Here is a 22,594-nt window from a genome sequence, read left to right as displayed (position 1 = left end):
TCAAAGGGTGATCATTCTGGTCGGCAATGTTCTTTGTTGGTGTTACTTCCTGATTTATCTCGCGCAATATCAAATTCTCAAGGTGAATAAAAGTATGCGTGTAACCGATGCCTGCGACTGTCAGGTTTTGTTCACATCAATTCAATGGTACGATCCCATATCGAGAAGAACCAAGAACCGTCAGGTGGTACACCGTGGAAAAAAGTGTCGGTGAACGAGACCGAGGGAGCTACAGATCTGGTCGTTTTGCATTTGAACTTTGACGTTCAGTTGAGCGTAGAGACAACTGATTTGAAAACGTCATCGCAAACGAACTCCAACAAAGAAGCTTGCTGATCGTGAATACGAGACGCCGTATGTAACAAAAAATTGACTACAATTATGGAAAAGTAAATGATGTACACGCAAGAAGCGAGTGGTGGGAAGGAAACTTGAAAAATCCATACGTAATTTTTAATGATGGTTATAAAAATGTATCAAATTAAATGGAAAGAATATAGCAAAAACATTTTATAATTTAATGTGGTCTTCAAGATCGAGCAAATATATTTTTAATACTACATTTTACCGGCTAATTTCAACCCTGAGTGAAATCAATAATGCACAACTCGCAAGGAGTTATTAAGAAAGTTTTCTGATACCTAGTTAATATTAATACAAAACTTTAATTCGCAAAATCTTTCAATTTATAAGTTTATATTTTCAGTAATAAATGGTGGTACCGAGTCGGCGCCTAATGACTACAAACAACCAATGAAGATTTACCAATACCAATACCTTTTTGTTTACTTGATTGAGGATTGGATTTTCACCATACAACATACGATCTTTTGTTTGGAAGGAGCAACTAATGATCACTAGACCATGGCAATAATTTGAAAAATATTAATTAGTTATTATTATTCCATTTATAATTTCAGCAACAGGAATAGTACGGCAATCTCTTTTTAAAAATTTAAAAATTTTGGACTTAGAGAACACATTGATGATTGAAATTCAAAAAGGTATATTATTATACTCATGTCACATTGTGAGGAAATTCCTTAACATTGACACAGAACATAAAACACAAAAAAGTCAAAATGTGGAGGCGAGACGCCGGTAATTATGTTTATAAGCACTGCACTATTACTTGATAGTATTATCCGTAATAGTGTATGTACTCCGGCAAAATTGCCGTGCCGCCTGGTGGAGGTGGGATACGAGTTAAAAATATGCCTACTTAGTCCACACAAATAAAAAATGGCCATTAGCAAACTTGTGTAATTACAGATTATTAAAAGCAAAATATAGTAATGACAGTTTATGACCATGACCAGATTATTCATAACTGGTTGCTAAAGGGCGTTGAAATTTGCATTTGTTATCATGAATAATTATTAGAAACATAGGATTACTAATAATTTTAATATTCATCTATACTCCATACTCTGATAGATTGTACGTTTTTTGACAGAAGGCAGACAAGGAAACAAATGTGGCGGGAATTAATCTGCAAGGCTGCAACGGTTTTCTACATAAAGTGAAACAATTGAGATGGAGAGTTTAGTATTTTTCACTGCGTTATGTTTTGGAAATAGAATTTAAAAACGTGCAATCTATCAGCGTACGGAGTATACATGCAAAATCACAGGCAGTATAAATTTAAGTTAAAAATAGAAATACAGGTGTCCCAAAAATGGCGTACTAACCGTGCACTACGGTGTAGAATAGATTAGCGTAAACGTCAGAAAAATTAAAAAAAAAGTCTATTGGACTTATTTGCTGCTTTGGGGGTGTTTGAAAGTGACACTTAACAGATCAATTATTTTGAAATACATGTATGAAATTGTCATGACAGTACCTCGAATCGTCAGTTATTTTACTGTCAATTCGAAAAAAAGTGTGTAGCCTAAGCTTTATTGTCATTATGACTGACATTCAAAATTTTTGTTACAGAAATTCTGTCACGCATAATAAAATTGATGACAAATTGACATCCATGTCAAAAATTCCAATGTGGGGTTAGAAATCGAAAAAATTATTTTAAATAAATTACGATAACATTGCAAGGTAATAATGTACGAATATATCTTTGTTGACATTGTATTACCGTTAATAATAATAATAAAAAATTTGCCGGAAACATTTGTTCCATATTTTTTTCATGTACATACATACATCCTTGATAAGGTAGTTAGTAGTTTGTACCCCAATTTTGGAACACCTGTATATAATAGGTACTACCTATGTCCGAAATTGTGGTACATATACATTTGTTGATACGCAACAAAATTCGAAATCCCGGCAACGCAAAATTGCGGTCATCCTACCTTGATGGTACTCAACTCTGATTGGTCAAGTTTAGGATGTCTTTTTTCCGTTATCGCTTGAAATAGGACTTTTTTTCTTGGTCACAAATTTTTCTATGTATTAAATTACTTGGTTTTCAAAGAAAAGTTTTTAAATTCTTCACTAGCCTCTTCTCAAATCTACGCCGTTTGGCATATAAAGTCTCATATCGACTGCCCTTTTGTTGACATTTTTGTTTTCACAATTGTCTATAATGTTTTCATTGGACACTGAAGGATCAAGCCGTTAAACTATAAAAATCAAATGATCAACAAAGGAACAGCGGTTGTCTTTTACATACTTAGAGTTGCATTGTAAATTTATCTGACAAATATCTTACCACAAGGGTCATTTTTCTTTAACATACTTTCTTATGGAATGGGCAAGCAGTAAAGGTAAAATTGCCGGTTTTCAGATGATCGATATTCAAATCGTTGTTTACAACGAGCGCAGCCAGCAAAGTGCAAGTGTAGTAGGTACTAGCTTTTGTTGATTTAGTAAATCTTATAGTCGAACCCTGAGAGCCACATGGAAGCCCTAAAGCGCTAAAGTAAGGTACTACCTCCTATCTGCGGAAAGTATTTGCGTTTTACGCAGGTGTTAATGATTTACTATTATAACTAAAGGAGTGATGTTCCTTGAAGGACTCGGTTTATAGTATTGAAACTCTGAAGTTGTACATAGCAGGCCTTGCATTCCTCCAGGGAATATAACGGCCATAATCCCTACTGACCGAGGAATAGCATAATTTGCAATTCTCGTCCGGGAAGTCGAACAATGTATTGTCAGGAACTGACGCTCTGAACCTGGTCATTCATATGTCTAGTCGTTAATCCCCGTAATTCAGAGTCGGGTTGGAGGTAGACGCTGAAATGCGCTCTGCAAGGATCCTGTCCGTATCCGACAAAATACACGAGTGTGATCGATGAATGGTTTTATGATGCTAATGCGACGATTTCCAATGTGCAATCTAAATCAGGATAAATGCGGACTTGGACAGACATCCATTAACCTTGCCTCGTTCCAACACTGACGCACAGTTCCGCTCGATTTATGGGAAACGAGACCGTAGTACATTTAATACTACAAATTGTTACAATTACCCCATTTAAAGAGAGAAAGTGAGGATTATTGAAACATGACGTAACCGAATCAACACAGAAACCACTTCATGAAACCAACATTTCTACTAGAGAATAGAAATTCCCACTAGAACCCAGAAACGGCGAACTTGGCGCGGTTTCAACAGCCACCAGGTGACAGGTCGGAATGAGTTTCGGTTTCTAAAACGAGCTGATTGATTTTATTATGTAACAGCTTTTACCACTTATCCACAGCACCAGAATAGCAGGTCTCAATTATCAAAAGTGGAGAATTTCGGAACACATGGCCCGATCCGCCCCGTTGCTTGCTAAACATTCAAGGATGTAGATGGTTGCAGTTGAAATATGTGCAGATATTTCGAATGCCAGACTCAGCGTAACTCCCTACTGATGTTTTTTTCTTGTGTCTCGATAAAAGAGAATGCGTGAGATATTAATAGGTACATTTCCTCACGCCCACTACATAGCTACAGGTCGAGCAAGAGGTGCCAGCTATTCCAACTGCCAGAACAATTGATGATATGCAAGATAATGTCCTCCATCCATTATCGCGTAAAACACGAGGATCACAAGAACCCACATTCATTATAAAAACAAACGTTTCAAAGGCCGAGGAGAAATGCCAGATGAAATGAGACACAATAAGGAAAGAAAAACAATTCGTTCTGTCGTGTAATAAATCTAACAGTAAACCATCTAGATCCATTTAATTGTACGAATGTATTGACCATTTATCACTTTAATTGAATTAAAACCACCGAGCAAGACCGACGGTCACGTGGTGTGGGAGGTGAAATATGTATTAAGTGAATAGAAAGTTAAACAGACCCGGCCACGTGCTACAAACAATGGGGGAAGAAGACAATTCCCATTAATTGACAATTCCACCACGAAGACAATTTAACGGAATAACCGACTCGGCCACATTTACATTTGATTGATCACTTCACGCTGTGATACACCACAAGAAAGTCGCCCTGAACTTTATCATTATTCACGAAAACGGAATAAATCAACCACCAAATCTCTTATCGCACCTAAACCGGATCTTTGCCGCCCTCCCATTAAATTTATTTCAGATTTGGTTTCACGAAACACCAGCTCCTCTATTTTAAGTGGAAAAAGAAACAAACTCTTCTGCCTTGGAACAATAAACGAGGAAGTTCGCCAAAAGGGTAACGCCTCCTGAGTAAGAAGAGGAAGTACATTTGCCGTGCGTCTGCAAACACTTGAGTTGCCACAAAGTAAACTAAAAAGTGGTCGTACGTTAAATGCCAGATGCATCTAGAATTCAATTAGAGAAGGTGGTCGATGGAAAATAACGACAAAACTTCTGGTACGGTCTAACAAGATTGCCAATGAAATGAAGTTACAGTCTAATAAAAACAGTGGTGCGACCTCAATCAACACTTACGTGTTAACATCGCCCATATGGCGGTTCGAGGGTCAGAATGTGCACCCCGTGCTGTGACACGTCGAAAATAAGAGCAAAAAACGTCCTTCACATGTGAGCCAGTAAGTGGTGTTCTCAAGAATATACAAACTTCCACTCTAGTCATTCTCAATTTATAAAAGTACAAATGCATCGCTTCAATATCCTGCCATAAAGTATAAGAGGGGATATATGAGTTATCTATAGAAGCAATTTCCGTGCTGTAATTTATTGGTTTTGTATTGACAATATGAAAGCTTCCTTTCTGTTGATGGGATAAATGTGAGAAATAGAGACAAATCGGGGCAGGTTGAGGTGAAAACGGTTTCCTTGCCTGACGCATGAAATACAATACGCTTGTGTTTTCCGAAAGAGAGAAGAATACCGTAATGTAATTCTAAATTAGAGGCGGCGTTCAAAAAAGATCATAAAAGTTGTTTATATCGTGGTCGTATTAAATCTTTCCGCGTACCGACAAAATGAAATATTCGAGTAATATGTTAATTTCCACAAACAGTTGACGTCATCTCGAAACAAGCTACAGTTCCAGCACATGTTTGGCAATGGAGACACAAAAAAAACTATCTAATTTCACCCATATTTGTGGCCAACCAAGAGGGAAATTGAAACGAAGTGCTCCTCGGATCTATAAACGGAACATCCAGAGACGAAACGAATTTTGATCAGTCGACATTTCAATTAAAACGGAAACTTTTCCCGTTTGACGGCAATAATTAGTTTACATGTTAAAGAAAATTAGTCTGTTTACTCGAGCAGAGCGCTCGCTCTAGGTGCTCTTTGAAACTTCCGAATTCAAGCTATGATATTAACGTAAGTCTACTTTTACTGCTCCATTCCGTCAAAAATTTAATGAAATTACGCAGAGGTAGAGCTCCTAGTTTAAAGTCAAATGAATCCAAATTGACTCGGTAGGAAGACGGGGGTATTTAAACTAGACTTTCATTAAATTGAAAGCGAGTCCTGAGTCCCTGTCACGGCGGCAGGATGCAAAAAGATTCGAGTGAATTAAATCGGTCGATTACATATTCTAAAATGCCAACAACAATTTGTTAACAAAAGCGTTACGTTCATCGGAATGACGTGCCCGCCAGACAATAATTTGCTTCATTCAGCACCAATTAAGAGAAATTTCGGTTTCTCAGATGACAACAATGAACCAACAAATACAATAACGCATCGCAAATTTGTCCATTATCCTAGCATCACATTGTCCTTTGTTCGCGGAGAGATGAATATCCGAACGTAAATAATTTCGTTCAAAATTCAATCAGAGTATGCATCATGGGTTTGGTTCAGTTGCATGGAACAAACTCGTAAAATTGTTTCACACATGTTACGTGGTAAAGCATACGACATGGTTGTGCGCGTGATTTTTTTGCAAATCAACAGTCACTGAGTAAGCGGGGCAATTGCAAATAAAGGCACGTATATCTAATAACGCGCTTTTATTTTTCCACAAGAGACCTACTTTTTAAAAATATTGAAACTTGAAAGCGCCGCAAGTTTGAATGATTCATGGGAGCTTGTGGGTGGCAATATATTCCACACCATTTGGAAAGATGTTTGTTTCAGGCTACCAAGCTCTCCTGAAAAAAATAAAAACTGGAAAAATTGTCTAGGTCAGAAGCACACACGTGGTGGAGACAGACATAAAGCTTTTATTCTTTATCGTAAAAACTGTAACCAAGCTAATTTTGTGAAAGTTCCGTCGTAAAGTTGAACAAGAACCCATGCGTGTAGGTGTCCCGTAAAAATCACCTTCACTGTCATGACAGCCATATTAAATTTATTTATTTTCAAATATGTATCTACATTTATTTCCTTGTTAGATTTTCTCGATCCAAAAATGCCAACACAATGACCATGCGGCGTTTACCTCATCAAACAAAATGTTGTTCGATTTGATCCAATTTATGTCAACGATCATCAATCGCGGTTCGCAGTTGTCATCCTAAGGCACCATACAAATAGAAATATTCTGCAAGTGTTAAATCAATCAATTTCCACTTTCCTACAATGTGTACAGTTATTCCCAGGTTTCATTATCCCCACTTAATTCGTCAACCGTTGCGTGCACGTTGCCAAAAATTCATACTTTCTTTTTAATTAGCAAAATTTCTAAAAATTAGTAACTTAAGGAGGGCAAGTAAATTGATGAGTTGTATAAAACGATTAAAGACAAAGTATTCAGTTTTCATCTAGCTGCATTTTATTATCTAATTATTAAATAGTTATAAAATATTTTATGGGTGTAAATTGCAACACATTAACGACAGCCTGCAGGAATAGCCCGACGGAGCGACGGCAGATTGAAGAACTTCATTACCATTTGAAACCAATTTACGTTTCACGCGAATACAGACATCCAAAATGACGTGCGAAGTCATTTTCAATTTCAACCGACAGTTGCCGACAGTTGATTAAATCTTCAAAAATTATTAATAAAAGTGGATATAAAATGTATGAAAAATAAATACACAATCAAGGAGCAACGACCGAATTGACAGGGTCACGGTTTTCGTAAGAATTCTTGTTCCCTTTTGCCAACAGCAATTTGCATATCGTGCCTTCACGAGTTCATTTAAAAATCATGAAATTTATTTGTGAAAAACTGTAATTAACTACTTCCTTAATATCCCTAAGGCGGTGCGGTTCGCGTAAGTGTGAGTTACCTAAGAAGTGAATTTATGGCATGCAAATTCTTGTTCTCTCTTCAAACGAGTGAATCTTAAAATTAACATTACAATAAGAGTCTGATTGAGAGAACGGTGGATTTAAATCTGTAGAAGCACCCTTCTCAAAATGCATTAGTCTTCGCATTACCCCCACCAACAGGAAATCACCGTCAGTCGACAAAATACTGAACAACGTCATTAGTCGGTCATTTCTCACTTGAATAAGTGAAAGAGGGAAGTTTCTTCGACTAATGAAAAACATTCACGTGAGTTGTGAGGATCATAATGAAAAACGAAATTGTGGGATTTAATCAAATTTAAGTTCGGAACGCGCCATAACCTCTTCAGACAACGGAGTAGACCGTTATGTTGAAATGGTAATAAAAGACGCAAATAATAATTAACTAGAGTCAAGTTCTTGGTAGCTGCAGTGCACGCTGCAACTGCACAGGTTGATGTGGACTCTGAGAATTTATTGATTAGGAACACAATACTCCCAACTGTACCGCAGCAATAAAGTTTGTAGTAACATTTGCAATAAAAAATTACAAAGAACTGTCGAGACAGCTACGGATTTAATTTCGATCGATGGTTTCCCCATTGAGACGGTTCACCAGGTTCATGAGAATCTCATCGGAAATATCGCCATGTAAGGATGTCGACTAAAGAACGCTGTGCAAGTCAAAAACAACAAACGTTGTTAGATTTACTTTTCTGATACACACGAAGTGGAGTTTTCCTTTAAGAGATCTTAATCATTTCGCTCATTTCTTTTTAGGGTTTTCTTATTTACATAAAATGGCTGGAATGTGGTTATTGCTCTGGAACAGACGGTTTCGTGGGGAACAAGGCGGCCGTTTTATCGTAATTGTCACGCAGAAATAAAGAGCTTAAAACATAACGCAATATTCATTTTTTCCGTATAATATATTTCGGCTAGACATCTTCACCCTCCCTTCTGAATCAAACAGTCTTCACCCCTAAGAGAGTAAGTAAATTCCCCCAATGTGAGTCATCGATACCGCCTTCCTCCACTTTTCACTGCAAGAATACGAGTGCATCAACCCCAACCATGCATTCATCGCACATACGTAGCTGAAATCATGGCGAAAAATATACGAAATTCATCAAGAGCAAGAGGGATGACCCTCGCTTCGTGGTTGGCGAACGGCCATTGTTGGCGTCTTCAAGATTGATCTCTGATCCACGAGGGGTCTAAAAATTGATCACGTTTTATATTGACGGTTAAGATGATGATGTACGAGAGGAGTTTTAAGCCGTTTTGATGACTGATTTAATGTGAAGATGCCCTAATGAGGCGTGTGATAGCCGAAATCTAATGCAACTACTTGCTACAAAAACAAATTTTAATTGAAACTGTCACACCCTTTTATTATACAACCACACACCAAAATAAACATTTGCTTAATTTTAATAGAGGGATGGGCGCTTTCGCCCCCTTCAAATTATAACGTGGGATTAGTGTTAAAAATCAGGCGGCGGATTCTCGACACAAACGGTATCGATCGAGCTTGTGAGCTTTAATTTTTCTTATTTATGCATAGTTGGGTAAGTTCTGGAGCTTTGTGAATATGTACTCGAGTGAAGCGTCTACCGTATCAAAAGGCCCTTTAAGTATTATGGCAAAGGCAATCAAACCTAAATGCGTTATTGAAGGCATCAGCCAAACTCGGTGGAATTTCCTAGCAATTTCCTAACAGGAGAATAAAACAATGAAATTATGGCATCGGGCGAGCGGAACGATGAGAGCATGAAAGGAGATGGGGTGGAAGTGATTTGATTAACTAACGATAGAAGACGGGGTTGTTTTGGGTGCTTTCCGGAGAAATATGGAGTTTCCACCGGCAGCAGTCACAGTACTCGACGAAACAAAGGGTTCAACTTGGAAGTTTTTCGGTGAAGTGGGAGTCAAGTCTAGACCAAACACTCAGGTACGGGATGATTTATTTGCGCGAGTGGAACTTGTAAAATTTCAGATTTATGGGCAAATCCGCGTGTAAACATCATTACAGAAGTTAACTGGTTTGGTTCAAAGGCAAACGAGAAGAACCAATTATGGTAATGGTCGGAAGTGGCAGAAACAAGCGATTGCAGGCCTCCATCCAATAAATAATGAGCTAGTGTTTTAATGAATTTAAAACGGATCCCGAGTGGCACTCGTTCGGCAAATCCTCCAGACTACAAAGTTTCCTAACCACTTGGAGGCTAAAGACCCGCCAATGCACAAACAAACGCACGTTTAACAAACTTCAGAATTAATGCGGGACCAAAGTTTACATACAAATGACCCGAACAAATTGGGAACGCGTAAACAAATTTAAATATTATTTATGACACGTCCACAATTGAAAGACTGTTCGAGTTCCACGGCACGAATCGTTCCCTAAAATTCAGCCAAAAATACTTCTCCCAGCGGGAAACCCGACAGAAAAATTCAACTGGTTTTTTGTAATCGTTATTGGCATGCATGATTGGAAACGCAGTGGTTGTATCTTTGTCCGCGACGCAAGCCCGAGCAGATGCTTTTTGCAGCTGTGCAAGACGTCGAGAAAACAAGGTGTCAGATGCACAATCTGCACGATTTAACAGATAAGCGCAAAGAAACGAAAGTGTACGTAATCGAAAAAAAGACAACTTCAGCGAATTCACGAACACTGTAATTACAAATGTCTGGACACATTTTTTCCTTCTGGGTTGCTGAAAAGTGGAGGAGCTGGCGCCGAAAAAAATTTGATTTATTGTTCTTGCTGCAATGCCTTATTATTAACGTCTAGGGAAACAACTCAAATTGCAGCACCAACTGTGAATTAACGTTGCCATTAAGAAATGATAAAATATGGACGGCAGGGGGTAATTAACTTTTTTTAATTGTTACCGCTCAAATCAGTAAACAACAAAAACGCCGCAATTACTTTTGATTTAATACAAATGATTGATGAAGGCCGAAATTAGCGTTGACAGTAACGGACAATTGCAATTCAAATATTGCACGTCTGTTGCAGTTTTGTAAATTATGTATGTTCATTACGAGGGATGGTCCATAAATCGAAAAAAAGAACTGCATACATTCACGTTATCTTTTTTCCACGATATTGACGTCAATTGTAAATTTAATAAAAAGAAGTAATCTCAAATATTTACTTGCCCTAGTGATAAGATCTGTTTATGTCTGACCTAAAAATCACTATTCCGATGTGAAATATGCTGCTACAAGGAAGTCGTTGCAATTAATATTCGGTGAACGGACATGTAATTATTTTATTAGGTCAAACCAATGAAAGTCTCCAAAATAAATTGAGTTAACCGATTCAATAATTTATTGTGCAATGTGAGTCAAAAGCGCCGACAAGTATCTTTGTATTTGGCCATCTCACACCACTGACATTGTAGTTTTTGGTGTATGTAATTCCACAGCAACAGTAAACAACTCTTGGTCGTGAACTTGAAATTACTTCAGTTTTATCAATGATTCATTGCTAATTATAAATTCAGAACAGAAATCACTGGTTCTGAATAGTACCGATGAGTCACACGTGAACATATTTTATAATGCAGTACATACACCAGGTCCTGAAGAAATTGTACAAACTCGTACCGCCACTTTCTTCTTCATTTCTTTAAAATGATAGAAAGAGAAATCAATCTCCGGAACATTTGTACGAGTATGTATACAATGCGGGTGTAAAGTAAGGAATAATATTCCCTAAATTTATGATACTGATTTCTGCCAGAACAGGTCATTTGTACCACACGGTCAAATACTTTTGTCTTCTAGAAGCCTGCGATGTTTTTTTAAATTTATATCGTCAGAGATGAATGAAGATACTCAATAACATAACCTATACACTTTTGACAGAATCATTTAACTTTTACAGAATGTTTAATACTGATTAATTCCCACATACATCAAACGTTCGTATTCAGCCAATCAGAGCGTTTGCTTTCATCCAATCAAAAATGTTTATCGCGGATAGATCGTCCTCCTAGTCTGTCTTCTGTCAAAAGCGGATAAAATTGCATGCTACTCCTGTCAGATTTTCAAATTAACTGTAAGTATTATAAATAAATAATTAACGTTAAAGTTTGTATCCTGGAATTAATTTTGGCAAAAATAACACTACCTATTTTTTTTATATCTGATAAATTTCCCAATTTCCACTTAAACATTTTTGCTTTAGACAATTTTACTCGTTGAATTTGGGCATTTTTATTCAAAGGTTAAACCCTCGAGCTAAAGCTCTCGGGTCTAACCAGAATAAAAATGCCCAAATTCAACTCGTAAAATTGTCAAAGCAAAAAGTTTTCGTAAAATTGAAAAATTTATCCGATAAAAAAATTAGATCTTATTTTACCTTCGAACAACAATTTTCGAAATGGTATACAGTTGGAGAATGGAGAATAGTTATATTCCTTACATTGAAGATGCACGGAAGAATTGCCAGCAACATTCCAAATTTTTCTATTTGTTAAAATGGTGTTACCAATATAACCTTAAACTGTCAGATGTAAAATGCCGACGTCACTTTAACCACCAACATAAATTAGAAATTTATAGCCTTGCAGAATAAAAATATTCGATCAGACGGTATTTCTAAATGGTCATACATATTTTGCATAATAATAATAATTTATGCAAACTTATTATGTTTTTTTGACCCATTCAGTGACTGCGCACTCAAAATTTTAATTGGCAATTTTTTGAAAGATCCATTTATCTCCTACCTAATAGTGAAATATGTAAAAGCATTTTTAAATCGGTTGATTAAAAGAGAGAATAATATTTGTAGTTAAGGGAGAGATGTTCGACAAATTAGACCACAGGTTATTCTCTACGAATTTGAATTTTGATTTACATACATATGTATGTATTTAATTTACTGACATCCCTTTTTGTTTCAATCGACTGATTTAAAAAATACTTTCACTAATGGATAGGAGATAACAAGACCTCTCAAAAATATAACATTTGACCCCTGTTGCCCTTTAAGATTGTTGAGTTACCTCCCCTTACGCCATCATTGGGTGGAAATAGAAAAGAGTAATGTATGTCATTTAGGAATACAAACTGACCTATTGACGATTTTTGCCAAAAATCAATCACATAAACTAAGAAATGTTATTCCGTACTTTATACTCGCACTGTATGTTCGGGCATTGTGCCCAGAAAGTTATTTGATGAAGACAAATTAATTCGCAAAGTTTGCAATCATTTTATCTATTTTACTTTTCTAATTTACGGATAGATCAATGAATCAGAAATTTGCTCCACTTCTACAATAATCGTTTTAGTGGTCAATTTTTCTCCCACGTTTTATTGAAAATTAATCTGCAATAACTTTGTTAATGGAATCAATTACGCACGTTTTGCGTGCACCACTGTTGACAATGATGATTCAAACGTAATTGGCAGTTCACAGTTCCAGGTGCGTGATCAAATCAGTCTCAAGGAAAACACGTCCAGTTTACCTTTTGCATAAATTACAACGTTACAGGACAGTAAACTGCAAAAAACTCGAAAAACTTTTACACGTGTCTGTCATATAGCATTATTTGCAACAACGCCAACATATGCTATAATTATCCTTAGCGAGACTCGCTGTGTAGTTAATTAGCTTATGTCAAAGTTGTGGCCGTACCATCACCAATTTAATTAGACAAACCCGGGCCGTAATGAGTTTTTAATCAGGGAATCGGACTATGCTGAAAATAAAGGTCTAACCGCTGGCCCGTGCTTCCTGGGCGACATTACAGACAATTTCATTTGATAGCGTCGACCTATTTCCATTTTACTCTAGAGATTTTTTGCCCTTTGTTTGCACCTTCACATTGTAAAACAAGTACAACGAAACTATTAGTTACAGCAGCAATTTGGGTGACACGAGAATACGTGTGAAGCAAAAACAAGAATAATTCAAGGTTTAAATCCCTAAAGCAAATGAAAATAAAACGATATAACAGATAACGATAATTGTCGGCAAAATGTACAAATGTGTTTTTTTTTCGCAGCTCCAAACACGAATCTTTCATCAGACAAACCCGGAAAGTAACAAATTACAAAATAATTACGCGGTAAGTGGCAGTTGGTTGGTGCTCCGATTTGTATCATTATTGAAACGGATGGATTTACACGTGTAATGTCGTGGTGTTAGTTTGCCAAAATTTACAGTGAAATTCCACTGACAACACTTTCCTAAATCATCTAAATTTACATTTTCTCGTAAAACTTCAGCTTTTGCTTTGTTGCCGCAACTGAGAGTAATAAATCACGATCGGTTATGACTGCCAAAATTAACACTTCTCACCATCCACTGTCAGCTACAGAAGATATGGGTTTACACAGGAAGGAACAATGGACCACTATATTTGTTCAAACTTTTAGTACCACTCTGGTTCGGTAAGTCGCCTACTTGTTGTATTGATAGTAGACTGAACATCAACCTGACAGGACAAAGAAGCAATTCAATTACGACGCACCCTGCTATTCCTGCTATTATATTCTATATAAGTAAATACCAGGTACCTACTAAACATTTTGAAAACATTTTTCTACATTTCTTGCGGCCCCGTAATATATTCAAAATAGTGGTTCTTTACCATTCACAGATCTATAAATATGTTGCTCAGTATCAGTAAGTGGGATTTGTGGTGTAGTTTTCTTGACGCCAGCTACAAAAAAAATCAAGTATCGAGCACATGGCGGCCACAATTAATTCAGTGAAATCTTATATTCCTCAAGGAATTAAAAAAAGAGTGATATTGAGTCCAACGTGGTGTGGTCAGATCCGGTCGTACCAGGAATATTCCGTTCAAGCTCACACAATTAAAAAATTACGTAAAACATTATGAAATATCCACAGGAAGTCGATCTATAAATACTGTAATTTATTTGAAACTAAGATCCAAAGACATCTGCAATTTATTTAACTCAGATATGCATCTAGTGTACAGATGCCGTAAGTAGGAAAGATCTTCTGGGTAGTTGGGTGCGCTGATAACCTATAGGCATCTTACACATCGCGATCAAGTATATTAAATTTACCACGAGCAATTATCATGGTTTAAAATCTTCCTGAAATCCCGAGTTTATCTCCATTTTACGGAGAGCGCGTATCTCTTGGTTTGTAAGAACGGGAACGTTGTTAGATCGAGTGATAATTGACGTAACAATTTTATATAATCCTCGAACTATTCGTCCTTTCAAGTGTCAATTAACATAATTATCGCACCGGAAAAAGTAAACTCGCGTTGAAAATTCAAGTTCAATTTTAGGATTGGAAAGGTCATTTACACCAACCGGAACCACTGGGCCTACTCAGCCAGGCCCTCAGTCTTTTATCATTTCAACTCGTTCAAATATTCATTAAGAGTAACTAGAGCTGCTTTTTAGCTTTTATCTGCACTTGTTCCACTAGAACAAGTATCCAATTAAATATGCAACATGTGAAATAAGAGCTCTGCATATACTGGGGTGCACTTCCACAGTTTGCTTTGTAACACAGAACGCACCTATGTACATTACCCCACAATTTCATTCAGCACAGTGATGATACTCGAATGGCAACCCTCAAAGAGTAATAAATGTATGTATTTGGTACGTTGCCGACTTTATGATTACCTAAGTAATTTTGATAGTTTTATGGGTAGGAGGTTAAAAGCACTCGCTCAGATGCTACCGACACTACCAATTCCATTTTGTGGCCAATACCCACGAAGTACGACCCAGCGAGGTCACTGTAAATTTAATTTTCAATTATTGAACATCAAAGACACCACTCGAGCTTTTAAAGTGTTCAATTAAAAAAAATGAAAATTAGATTACCGGCTGTGTACTAAATCAAAGACAAACTTCTGAATCGGTTTCACTTGTATTAATAGTGAATCGATGGGAAATCAACACTGAAAACTTGGTAAATATTGATTAGAGGTGAACGACATCGTATGTTAATCTAAAAGAAACAAAAATTGTTTATCGAATATATCGTTGCTGTTGGAACAGTCTTGTCTTTAAAAAATAATTATGCAAACTTGACAGGATCTTTTCGTTCAATTTTCGTGGTGTAAATTTGGAGTAAGTGCTGATAAAAATTTAATACTGGCCAAGAATTCCAGTCGATGGAAGAAAATTCAATTTTATTTCATCGTAAATTTCAAAACTAAAATGGATGCGACGTAAAATAAATAAGTAATTTAATCCGAAAGCAAACGACGCTCCGCTGTATCTCACTATCTGAAAGTATTAAAGTTTTTCCGACAAATTCCTCCATGGAGAAATTTCCCATTATGGAACAAGTACAAGACACTAAGCAAGAAATTGCTGTTCAGATCTATACCAGGTGAGGAAAGTTTATTTCGACTCCCCAATCAAGACTAATTAAACGAAATTAACCAAAATTGGTACACATAATTGGATAATGGTAAAGCATATATTTTTTTGCAATTTATCGTTAGTGCGATAATTTTTTTAATGCATGACAGACCAATCAAATCGTTTATAACAAAATTTGACAATAAAAACGTCAATTTACCACCTTGAAGCTTCATTGTAAATGATTTTGTTCAAAATCTAATTAATATTTTTGCTAATTTCGTAAACAAATATTGAAAGTGTAACTATCAAAAACTGAAATTTTGGTTAAATGTTTTTTTTTTTATTTATAGCTTTACCTGACGAAAAATTACAAAAACATAAATTTAATCAGGAGTCTTTCAAAAATGTAACAATTATACTATGTACATACATTCTGTTTAAGATTAAATACGTATGTAATTACTAATTACATTATCATAGGTTCCGTGCCAAAATAATGGTATTTTAATTGTAAAATAATTACCCTGTGTATGATTCACGGTTTACTTTTATTTTGTAACTATGTATTCATTATCATGCACAAAGGGGTATTTGGTATAAAACTTCACTGTTGGATGTGTGTAGTTTGACAATACAATAAAATTCTCTATAAATACGGTATTGTTGTGGGTAAACAATAGACACGGAAAAGCTATATTTTTTAGAAAACTCCAGTTTGGAACGAGCGTCACATCGATAAAAAATGGGTATTTTTCCCTATAAACCATAAACCAATGTCGGTTTTATCGCAAGTGATTAATAAATTTTTCACAAAACAAATAGAACGTCGCCCTCGCTTTCTCCTTATATTTTGATCAATTTACACCGACTTCTATGACACAAATAAATAATAAACAAGCCGAAATGTGTCAGCACTAATCTTTTTTCGTTTCTTCGCGTCAACAAACGAATCCACTTGGGTCTCTGATAATTCGATGCAATAAAAACAACCCGTTATGATCACAGGAGCTAAAACAAACACCTTCAAACAAACCTAAAAAAATGACGTAAACACACACCTACGGCCAACATGAGATCATTTCAGCCATTCGAGGTTAAATTTGTCCAGCAGATGATGATCATCTCAAGGCTCATTTAGGCGTGTCGAATGCCTTCGCCGAAACGGTAAAGAAGATTCGAACAAGTTTCCTGATATTGTCCAGCAAGAGCCTCACAATGCCAGGATGATTGCTGCATGAGATTGGAAGCTGAACTTTTCCAATAGGCGAGACAATAATAACTTGTGAAAGAATATAGGTACACGAAACTTGCTTCATTCAAATGATGGAAGGAATTGCGAGAATCGCATAATAAATGCTGCTTTCTGTTTACATTAAAAAGGGAACGGATTTAATGGTTCGGTTAACATTTTCTGACATTTAACTGCATCGAGGATGTAAATAGCCTCTAAATTAAATAAATATTGAGGTTGCGGTTGCAATGAAGTTAATAATAAACGGTTGACTCAAGCGAAAATTATCGTAGTTTTTCATTCTGATAGCGTGCAGACGGATAAATGACTTCATTTAACCTTTTTTATCAACTAATATCACTCTGATAATTTCGATGACCCACAATGTCGAGAAACAAGTTGAAGACAAGCTTTAAAGCTTGGGGTGAGAAACAACGTCTACATCAAAGCTTTAATACTATGAATACGCGCCCATTGATTACATTATTTTGGTGTCAGTGATTCGAACCGTTCTGAACTAGAATTTCATTGTAGGCCTAGATAGCCTCTTGTAATCCCTTCATCCTTTGCCACAGACTAATGGGATACAATAAAGTTAACTGTAGTAAATGATCAGAAGCACAATAACTTTTAACTACACTGAAAACTAATACCAAACGTAGTTCTGACAGATAACATTCAGTGGTGTCTGCCTACATGACTTCGCCAAAACAAGTATGCCGTTCGTGAATAGCGAGAGGTAACGTCTAGGACTCAAATAAAATCTAACAGGATCAAACAGAAACGTTGGCGTTACGGCATCGAAAATTCATGACTAAAATATTTACTACCTACTATGTTGTAACTCGACATCTGAATGGTTTATGGAAAAGGTAAATTATAATAGCAAATTACAAAGACAAGTAGGTACATATGTAATAATATTTACCAATAGTGGGTTATGTATTTTGCTCACGGTCAAAATTCAGATAGGTTCCCCTAGTGAGCGGTGCAAAGTATTTCTTTTTTTCTTTCGCGAAAATAATACATCATTCTCTGAATTATTTATTAAGGCCTTGGTAGGAAAGAAATGCGTCAGGTAATTCAGATGTTAACAAAATTTCTGACATTTTTTGTTGTCAGTTGGTAGAAAAAAGTTTTCGTGTTGAGGTGAACCTGGTAATTTATTTGGTTCCAAAGTAGTACTCGTATTAAGAAAGTGATAAATTACTAGTTGTCTACTGAAATGATCTATTTGGAATCCAAAGTAGAATTCACAGAGTTCGTTGGTTTGTAGAAACCTGTCGAAACGATTTATCAATATTTTGGAATATATGTACATACTATCTTTATTTTAGACGATTGCAAACTGAATTGATTTCCACAAATTATCTTGCATTACTTATGTTCCAAAAAGTATAACAATTAATATAACTGATAAAGAAACTGTCTTGAATGACTTACAGCAGTGGGTAAGATCGTATCTTATCTTATGTTTCACTAATGTGTGCAAAACTGATTGGCAACAGACATTAGCATAAGTAAGTCTAAGTATGTAGGGAATCAATTAATTATGGACCCTTTTTATAATGTTGTATGAGAAGAATATTTGTGGAATTGAAATTTTACCGTTTTTCTATAATGTTGTCGTATTTATCCTGGCTGATTTTATCTTCCCGTATCGTGAGGTACGTTGTTTATTGAAAATTAACAATAACCCAAGGTTCAACTTGGGTAATAATACGTAATAAATACGTAAAATTATCTTTCAACTTAGATTATGTCGGCATCATCGGAAATGCTTCATGCTTATCAGCTGTTTATTTAGAATAACATAATCGTTCGAATGTTATTTGTTGTTAATTTAATTATTATGTAAGATCATTCGGAGATTCGGGACACGCAAGTCATCATAATGGTAACAACTTTGACCTCTAAATTTGAAGGTAATTCGGAATTGCAAAGAAATCCTTAAAAATTTGCATTTTCTCAACGAGTGAAGAGTCATCGTTTTGCACACAATAAATACATTTAATGTTGTAGATAAAATTCTAATTAATTCTGTATCAAAATTTGTTCAAGTCAAATGTCACCATAAAAATTTCCTAAAAATACACCAACATCCAGTTGCTGGGTGGCGTTCGATGCATGAAATATGTCAAGGTATAGAGTCAAGGTCCATAACGTATTGGATTGATTGACATTTGTTTTTATAGAGAAGTTTTCATTACTGATTTAACGCACGCATTAAATTCGGAAAAAGGTCGCAACGTTAAAACAGTGCGTCCAACTGTAAGGCGCGTTTTATTGGTTCTTCGGGATAAATACGAGATAAGCATTTTCACATGTTAAATTATGCAGATGGTATCGGCAGGTTTTTGATTTTATTCGATATTTACGCTCAATCGAATTTTTTTCGGATAGTTTACGTTTTGAACGATGTAAATCAGTATTTACCATCGTGGGAGACCCCCTTGAGTAACAACAGTGGTGACAACAAAAAATTAAAATAACAAACCACAAAACCTTACGGAAAGTTCAATATGCTGGAGTGTTCATAAAAAACATGATGAATACGTTTCGCTTTTTTGCCAAAAATCCAAATTAATCAATTCGCGAGTTGTCAACAATTCGTTTCGATTCGGTTGGCAACGCTCGCACAAAATACGCACCGATGGTTCTGCAGCTCCAATAAATTCGAACAGTTTTGACAAAAAAAGTGAAATCAAAAGTGAACACGACATATTAATTGAAAACGGTGGTTCGTTTGGAATTTATCAGTGCAGAAAGTGTCGGAGGGGCAAAAACCTAACCTAACTCGGAACAGGTACAGGTAGTTCGGTGTTGTAGTATTTTATTTGCTCACAAAACCAGCTCGTACAAGCCAAGAATCCCGCCACTAAGTACACACGCTGGACCAAGCGAGACTTTCTCCGTATACCTGTTCCGCGTTTAATAAAATAAGAATCCAGAAAAAATCAACCTCCAAGTCGTGACTTGCTTCTTCGATAATGGTACAGTTGTGCGAAAAACATTTGAAATACCTTTTTCCTGGCGCCGGTCACTCGATCAACACAAAACAACAAAAATCAACATAAACAAAACGTTCCGGTCATAGTCGGCACCGATTTTGACAAACCGAAAAACAACAAAACACTAACACCTGATGAAAGGACGTGTTCCGGATTGGTCGACTCGGTGGCGGTGGAGAGGCGTCGGTTTTCGGTAGAAATATCGTTAAAAACACGCTTTATTAGTCATATGTTGTTTACAAACAGACGAGAATACGTTGCTGTGCGTGCGAACGTTCCGACAGACACCGTCAAACTGATGGAATGAGTCACTTTGTACAGTCGCCGCCATTGCCATTGTGCGGACGCGGCCTGCGCTGATGCACACAGGATCGGTGGTTTCCAAGCGAGAGGGAGGGAAATATTTGCCGCTTCTTTGCCTATTCGATTGGCAAAAATAGAGAGGGTTGGTTTTGCAAAAATCATTCTTGTGACTTGTTGCCGTTCTCGTGTCAGGTCGTTCACAAAATTACTATGGACATTTCTGGTAGGACTTACCCTCGATTTTGGTGTGTGTTTCAAGCCAATAGCGGGCTGGCTTCTGTTGCTCTGAAACGGAGAAAATCCGTTAAATTTTGTGAAAACGTGAAGGTGAGACGAGTCATTAGTCGACGTGTTCGGAAATTATAAAATATTGTCTGAACTAATAGCCGTAACTTACAGGCAGCGCTTATAAACGCAGACGGTAATTAATGAGTGAAATATGAAGCTTATAAAAAGCCACAGCTTGGAGGGATGAAAGAGTAAAAACTCTCACACTTACAACGAGTTATATGGCATCGTATTTTAATAGCCGAAGGGCATGAAAAATTGCACGATCCTGTTTAGAAACTGTAGATAAAATGAGTACCGTATTTTAGTATAAAATTACGTAACTAGATTTTTTAGGGGTTAAAAAGTCGGGGCAATTTTACCAATTTAAATTTAGAGCAACTAGCGGAGTCGATGATGGGCTGCTAAAAATTATCTCTGTAAGAATAAAGAGCAAAAATCAAAAACGTATTACATATAAGTACATATTATGTAGGTACAAAGTGATCGAAAAGAAAACAAATCAGAGCAGGCGTTGTAGAGGATTGGTCATGTCGTAGCGGAATTCTATGCCAATCGTTTAATGCATGGGCATTGACAATTTGTGGTCTCAAACGGTACATACCTCGTGAATTTTAGACGTTGGAATTTGGAATTATGATTGTGTATTTTATTATTATTATCTGATAATGGAGAAAATTTATAAAATAAACAAGAACAACATTTCTAATTCGTAAGAATGGCTAATTTTGCAGCTTTATTGTCAAATGCGATTCCACTGGTAAGCAGATTTTGCGGTGAACTGTCAAAGAAACGTCAATTTTAAAGCAACGGTGTTGTCGTTAACCTTGAAAAAAAGTCTTCGATTTCGGAAAAGTTTACGGACGTTTGCTACAATGGCAAGCAACGATTATCCCAGAAATGAGTTTTACCGTTGAAAATAAACAATTAATTATTAACAATTAATTAATAATAGATTTTTTGAGACGCAGGCAACCAATAAAACCACTGCATGGCAAGTATACATAATATGTGTATGATCCAGCTAAGACAGACGTTTGGATAAAACAAAAAATGAGGTAGTACTCTTGATCTGTTTTCTTGTTGATCACCTTCTATGCATTTATTGTGGATTTTAGGCTGACTCACCAAAGCAGTGAACAATAATTCAACCTGTCATGTCTAAGGGTGAAGCAATCAATCAAAATAAAATAACAAAATACGATCAAGATGATTGTTCCATGAAGTTTCAATAATGTAGTTAGGTGTAGTATTTGTCAACACATAATTTGTCAAAAGTTTAAATACTATCCGCGATAATAAATACTTTAACATTTCTGCGGAGTAGTGGAAGAATTACTTACGGCTTATTCAGAAATGTATACCTAGAAAATAATAACACTAGAAATTTACCTGTTACTAATACACTGGTCTTCCAAAATTCGCGGAACAACTTAATGGGGGCAATGTCAACTGTCAAATCATGTTACAAAATTATGAGAAAAAATAATAAATAAAAAATCAATATTTTATAGATTTGAAGATACGGGGACTGAAAAGTTGAAGCTTTGAACTCATGAAACTTATTTTAAATATTAAAAAAGATTTTTATTATTTGTTTTTTAATACCTAGTGGTGTAGTTATTTTGAATGATTGTGATCAGGTTTGCACTTATTGACTTCATTATTTCCAGCATTTATGTCGATTTTTACCTCAAATTACATATGGCAACATGACATTTTATTGCCGTTATTATTGACATTACAACAATAGTCTAGGTTGATTGTTCTTTCCTATTTCCATGGATAAAATAAAACGATAAATTGAATCTTTTTAAATGTTGCCACAATCCCACATTTAGTGTAATAAAAATAAATGGAGCATATCTTC

The 22,594-nt window shown here is 36.0% G+C and overlaps 1 protein-coding gene across 4 annotated transcripts in view; it reads right to left on the bottom strand.

The window, feature by feature from the left end:
• Nucleotides 1-22,594, bottom strand: part of LOC138122458 (ras-GEF domain-containing family member 1B-like) — a 42,597-nt gene that overhangs the window by 15,454 nt on the left and 4,549 nt on the right. For 2 of the 4 annotated variants that reach the window (XM_069036722.1, XM_069036721.1), the window contains exon 2: nucleotides 20,671-20,721. In XM_069036722.1, coding sequence (XP_068892823.1) covers nucleotides 20,671-20,721 — 51 coding nt within the window. Of the gene's footprint in view, nucleotides 1-20,145; nucleotides 20,447-20,670; nucleotides 20,722-22,594 lie in introns of those variants that run through there. The other 2 variants (XM_069036723.1, XM_069036724.1) reach the window with 1 other exon arrangement.

The sequence above is a fragment of the Tenebrio molitor genome, chromosome 1 (genome assembly GCF_963966145.1).
Source record: "Tenebrio molitor chromosome 1, icTenMoli1.1, whole genome shotgun sequence".
NCBI classification, from domain to species: Eukaryota; Metazoa; Arthropoda; class Insecta; order Coleoptera; family Tenebrionidae; genus Tenebrio; species Tenebrio molitor.
Note: the sequence above shows the minus strand (reverse complement) of the source record. Positions and strands in the feature narration are given on the sequence as shown.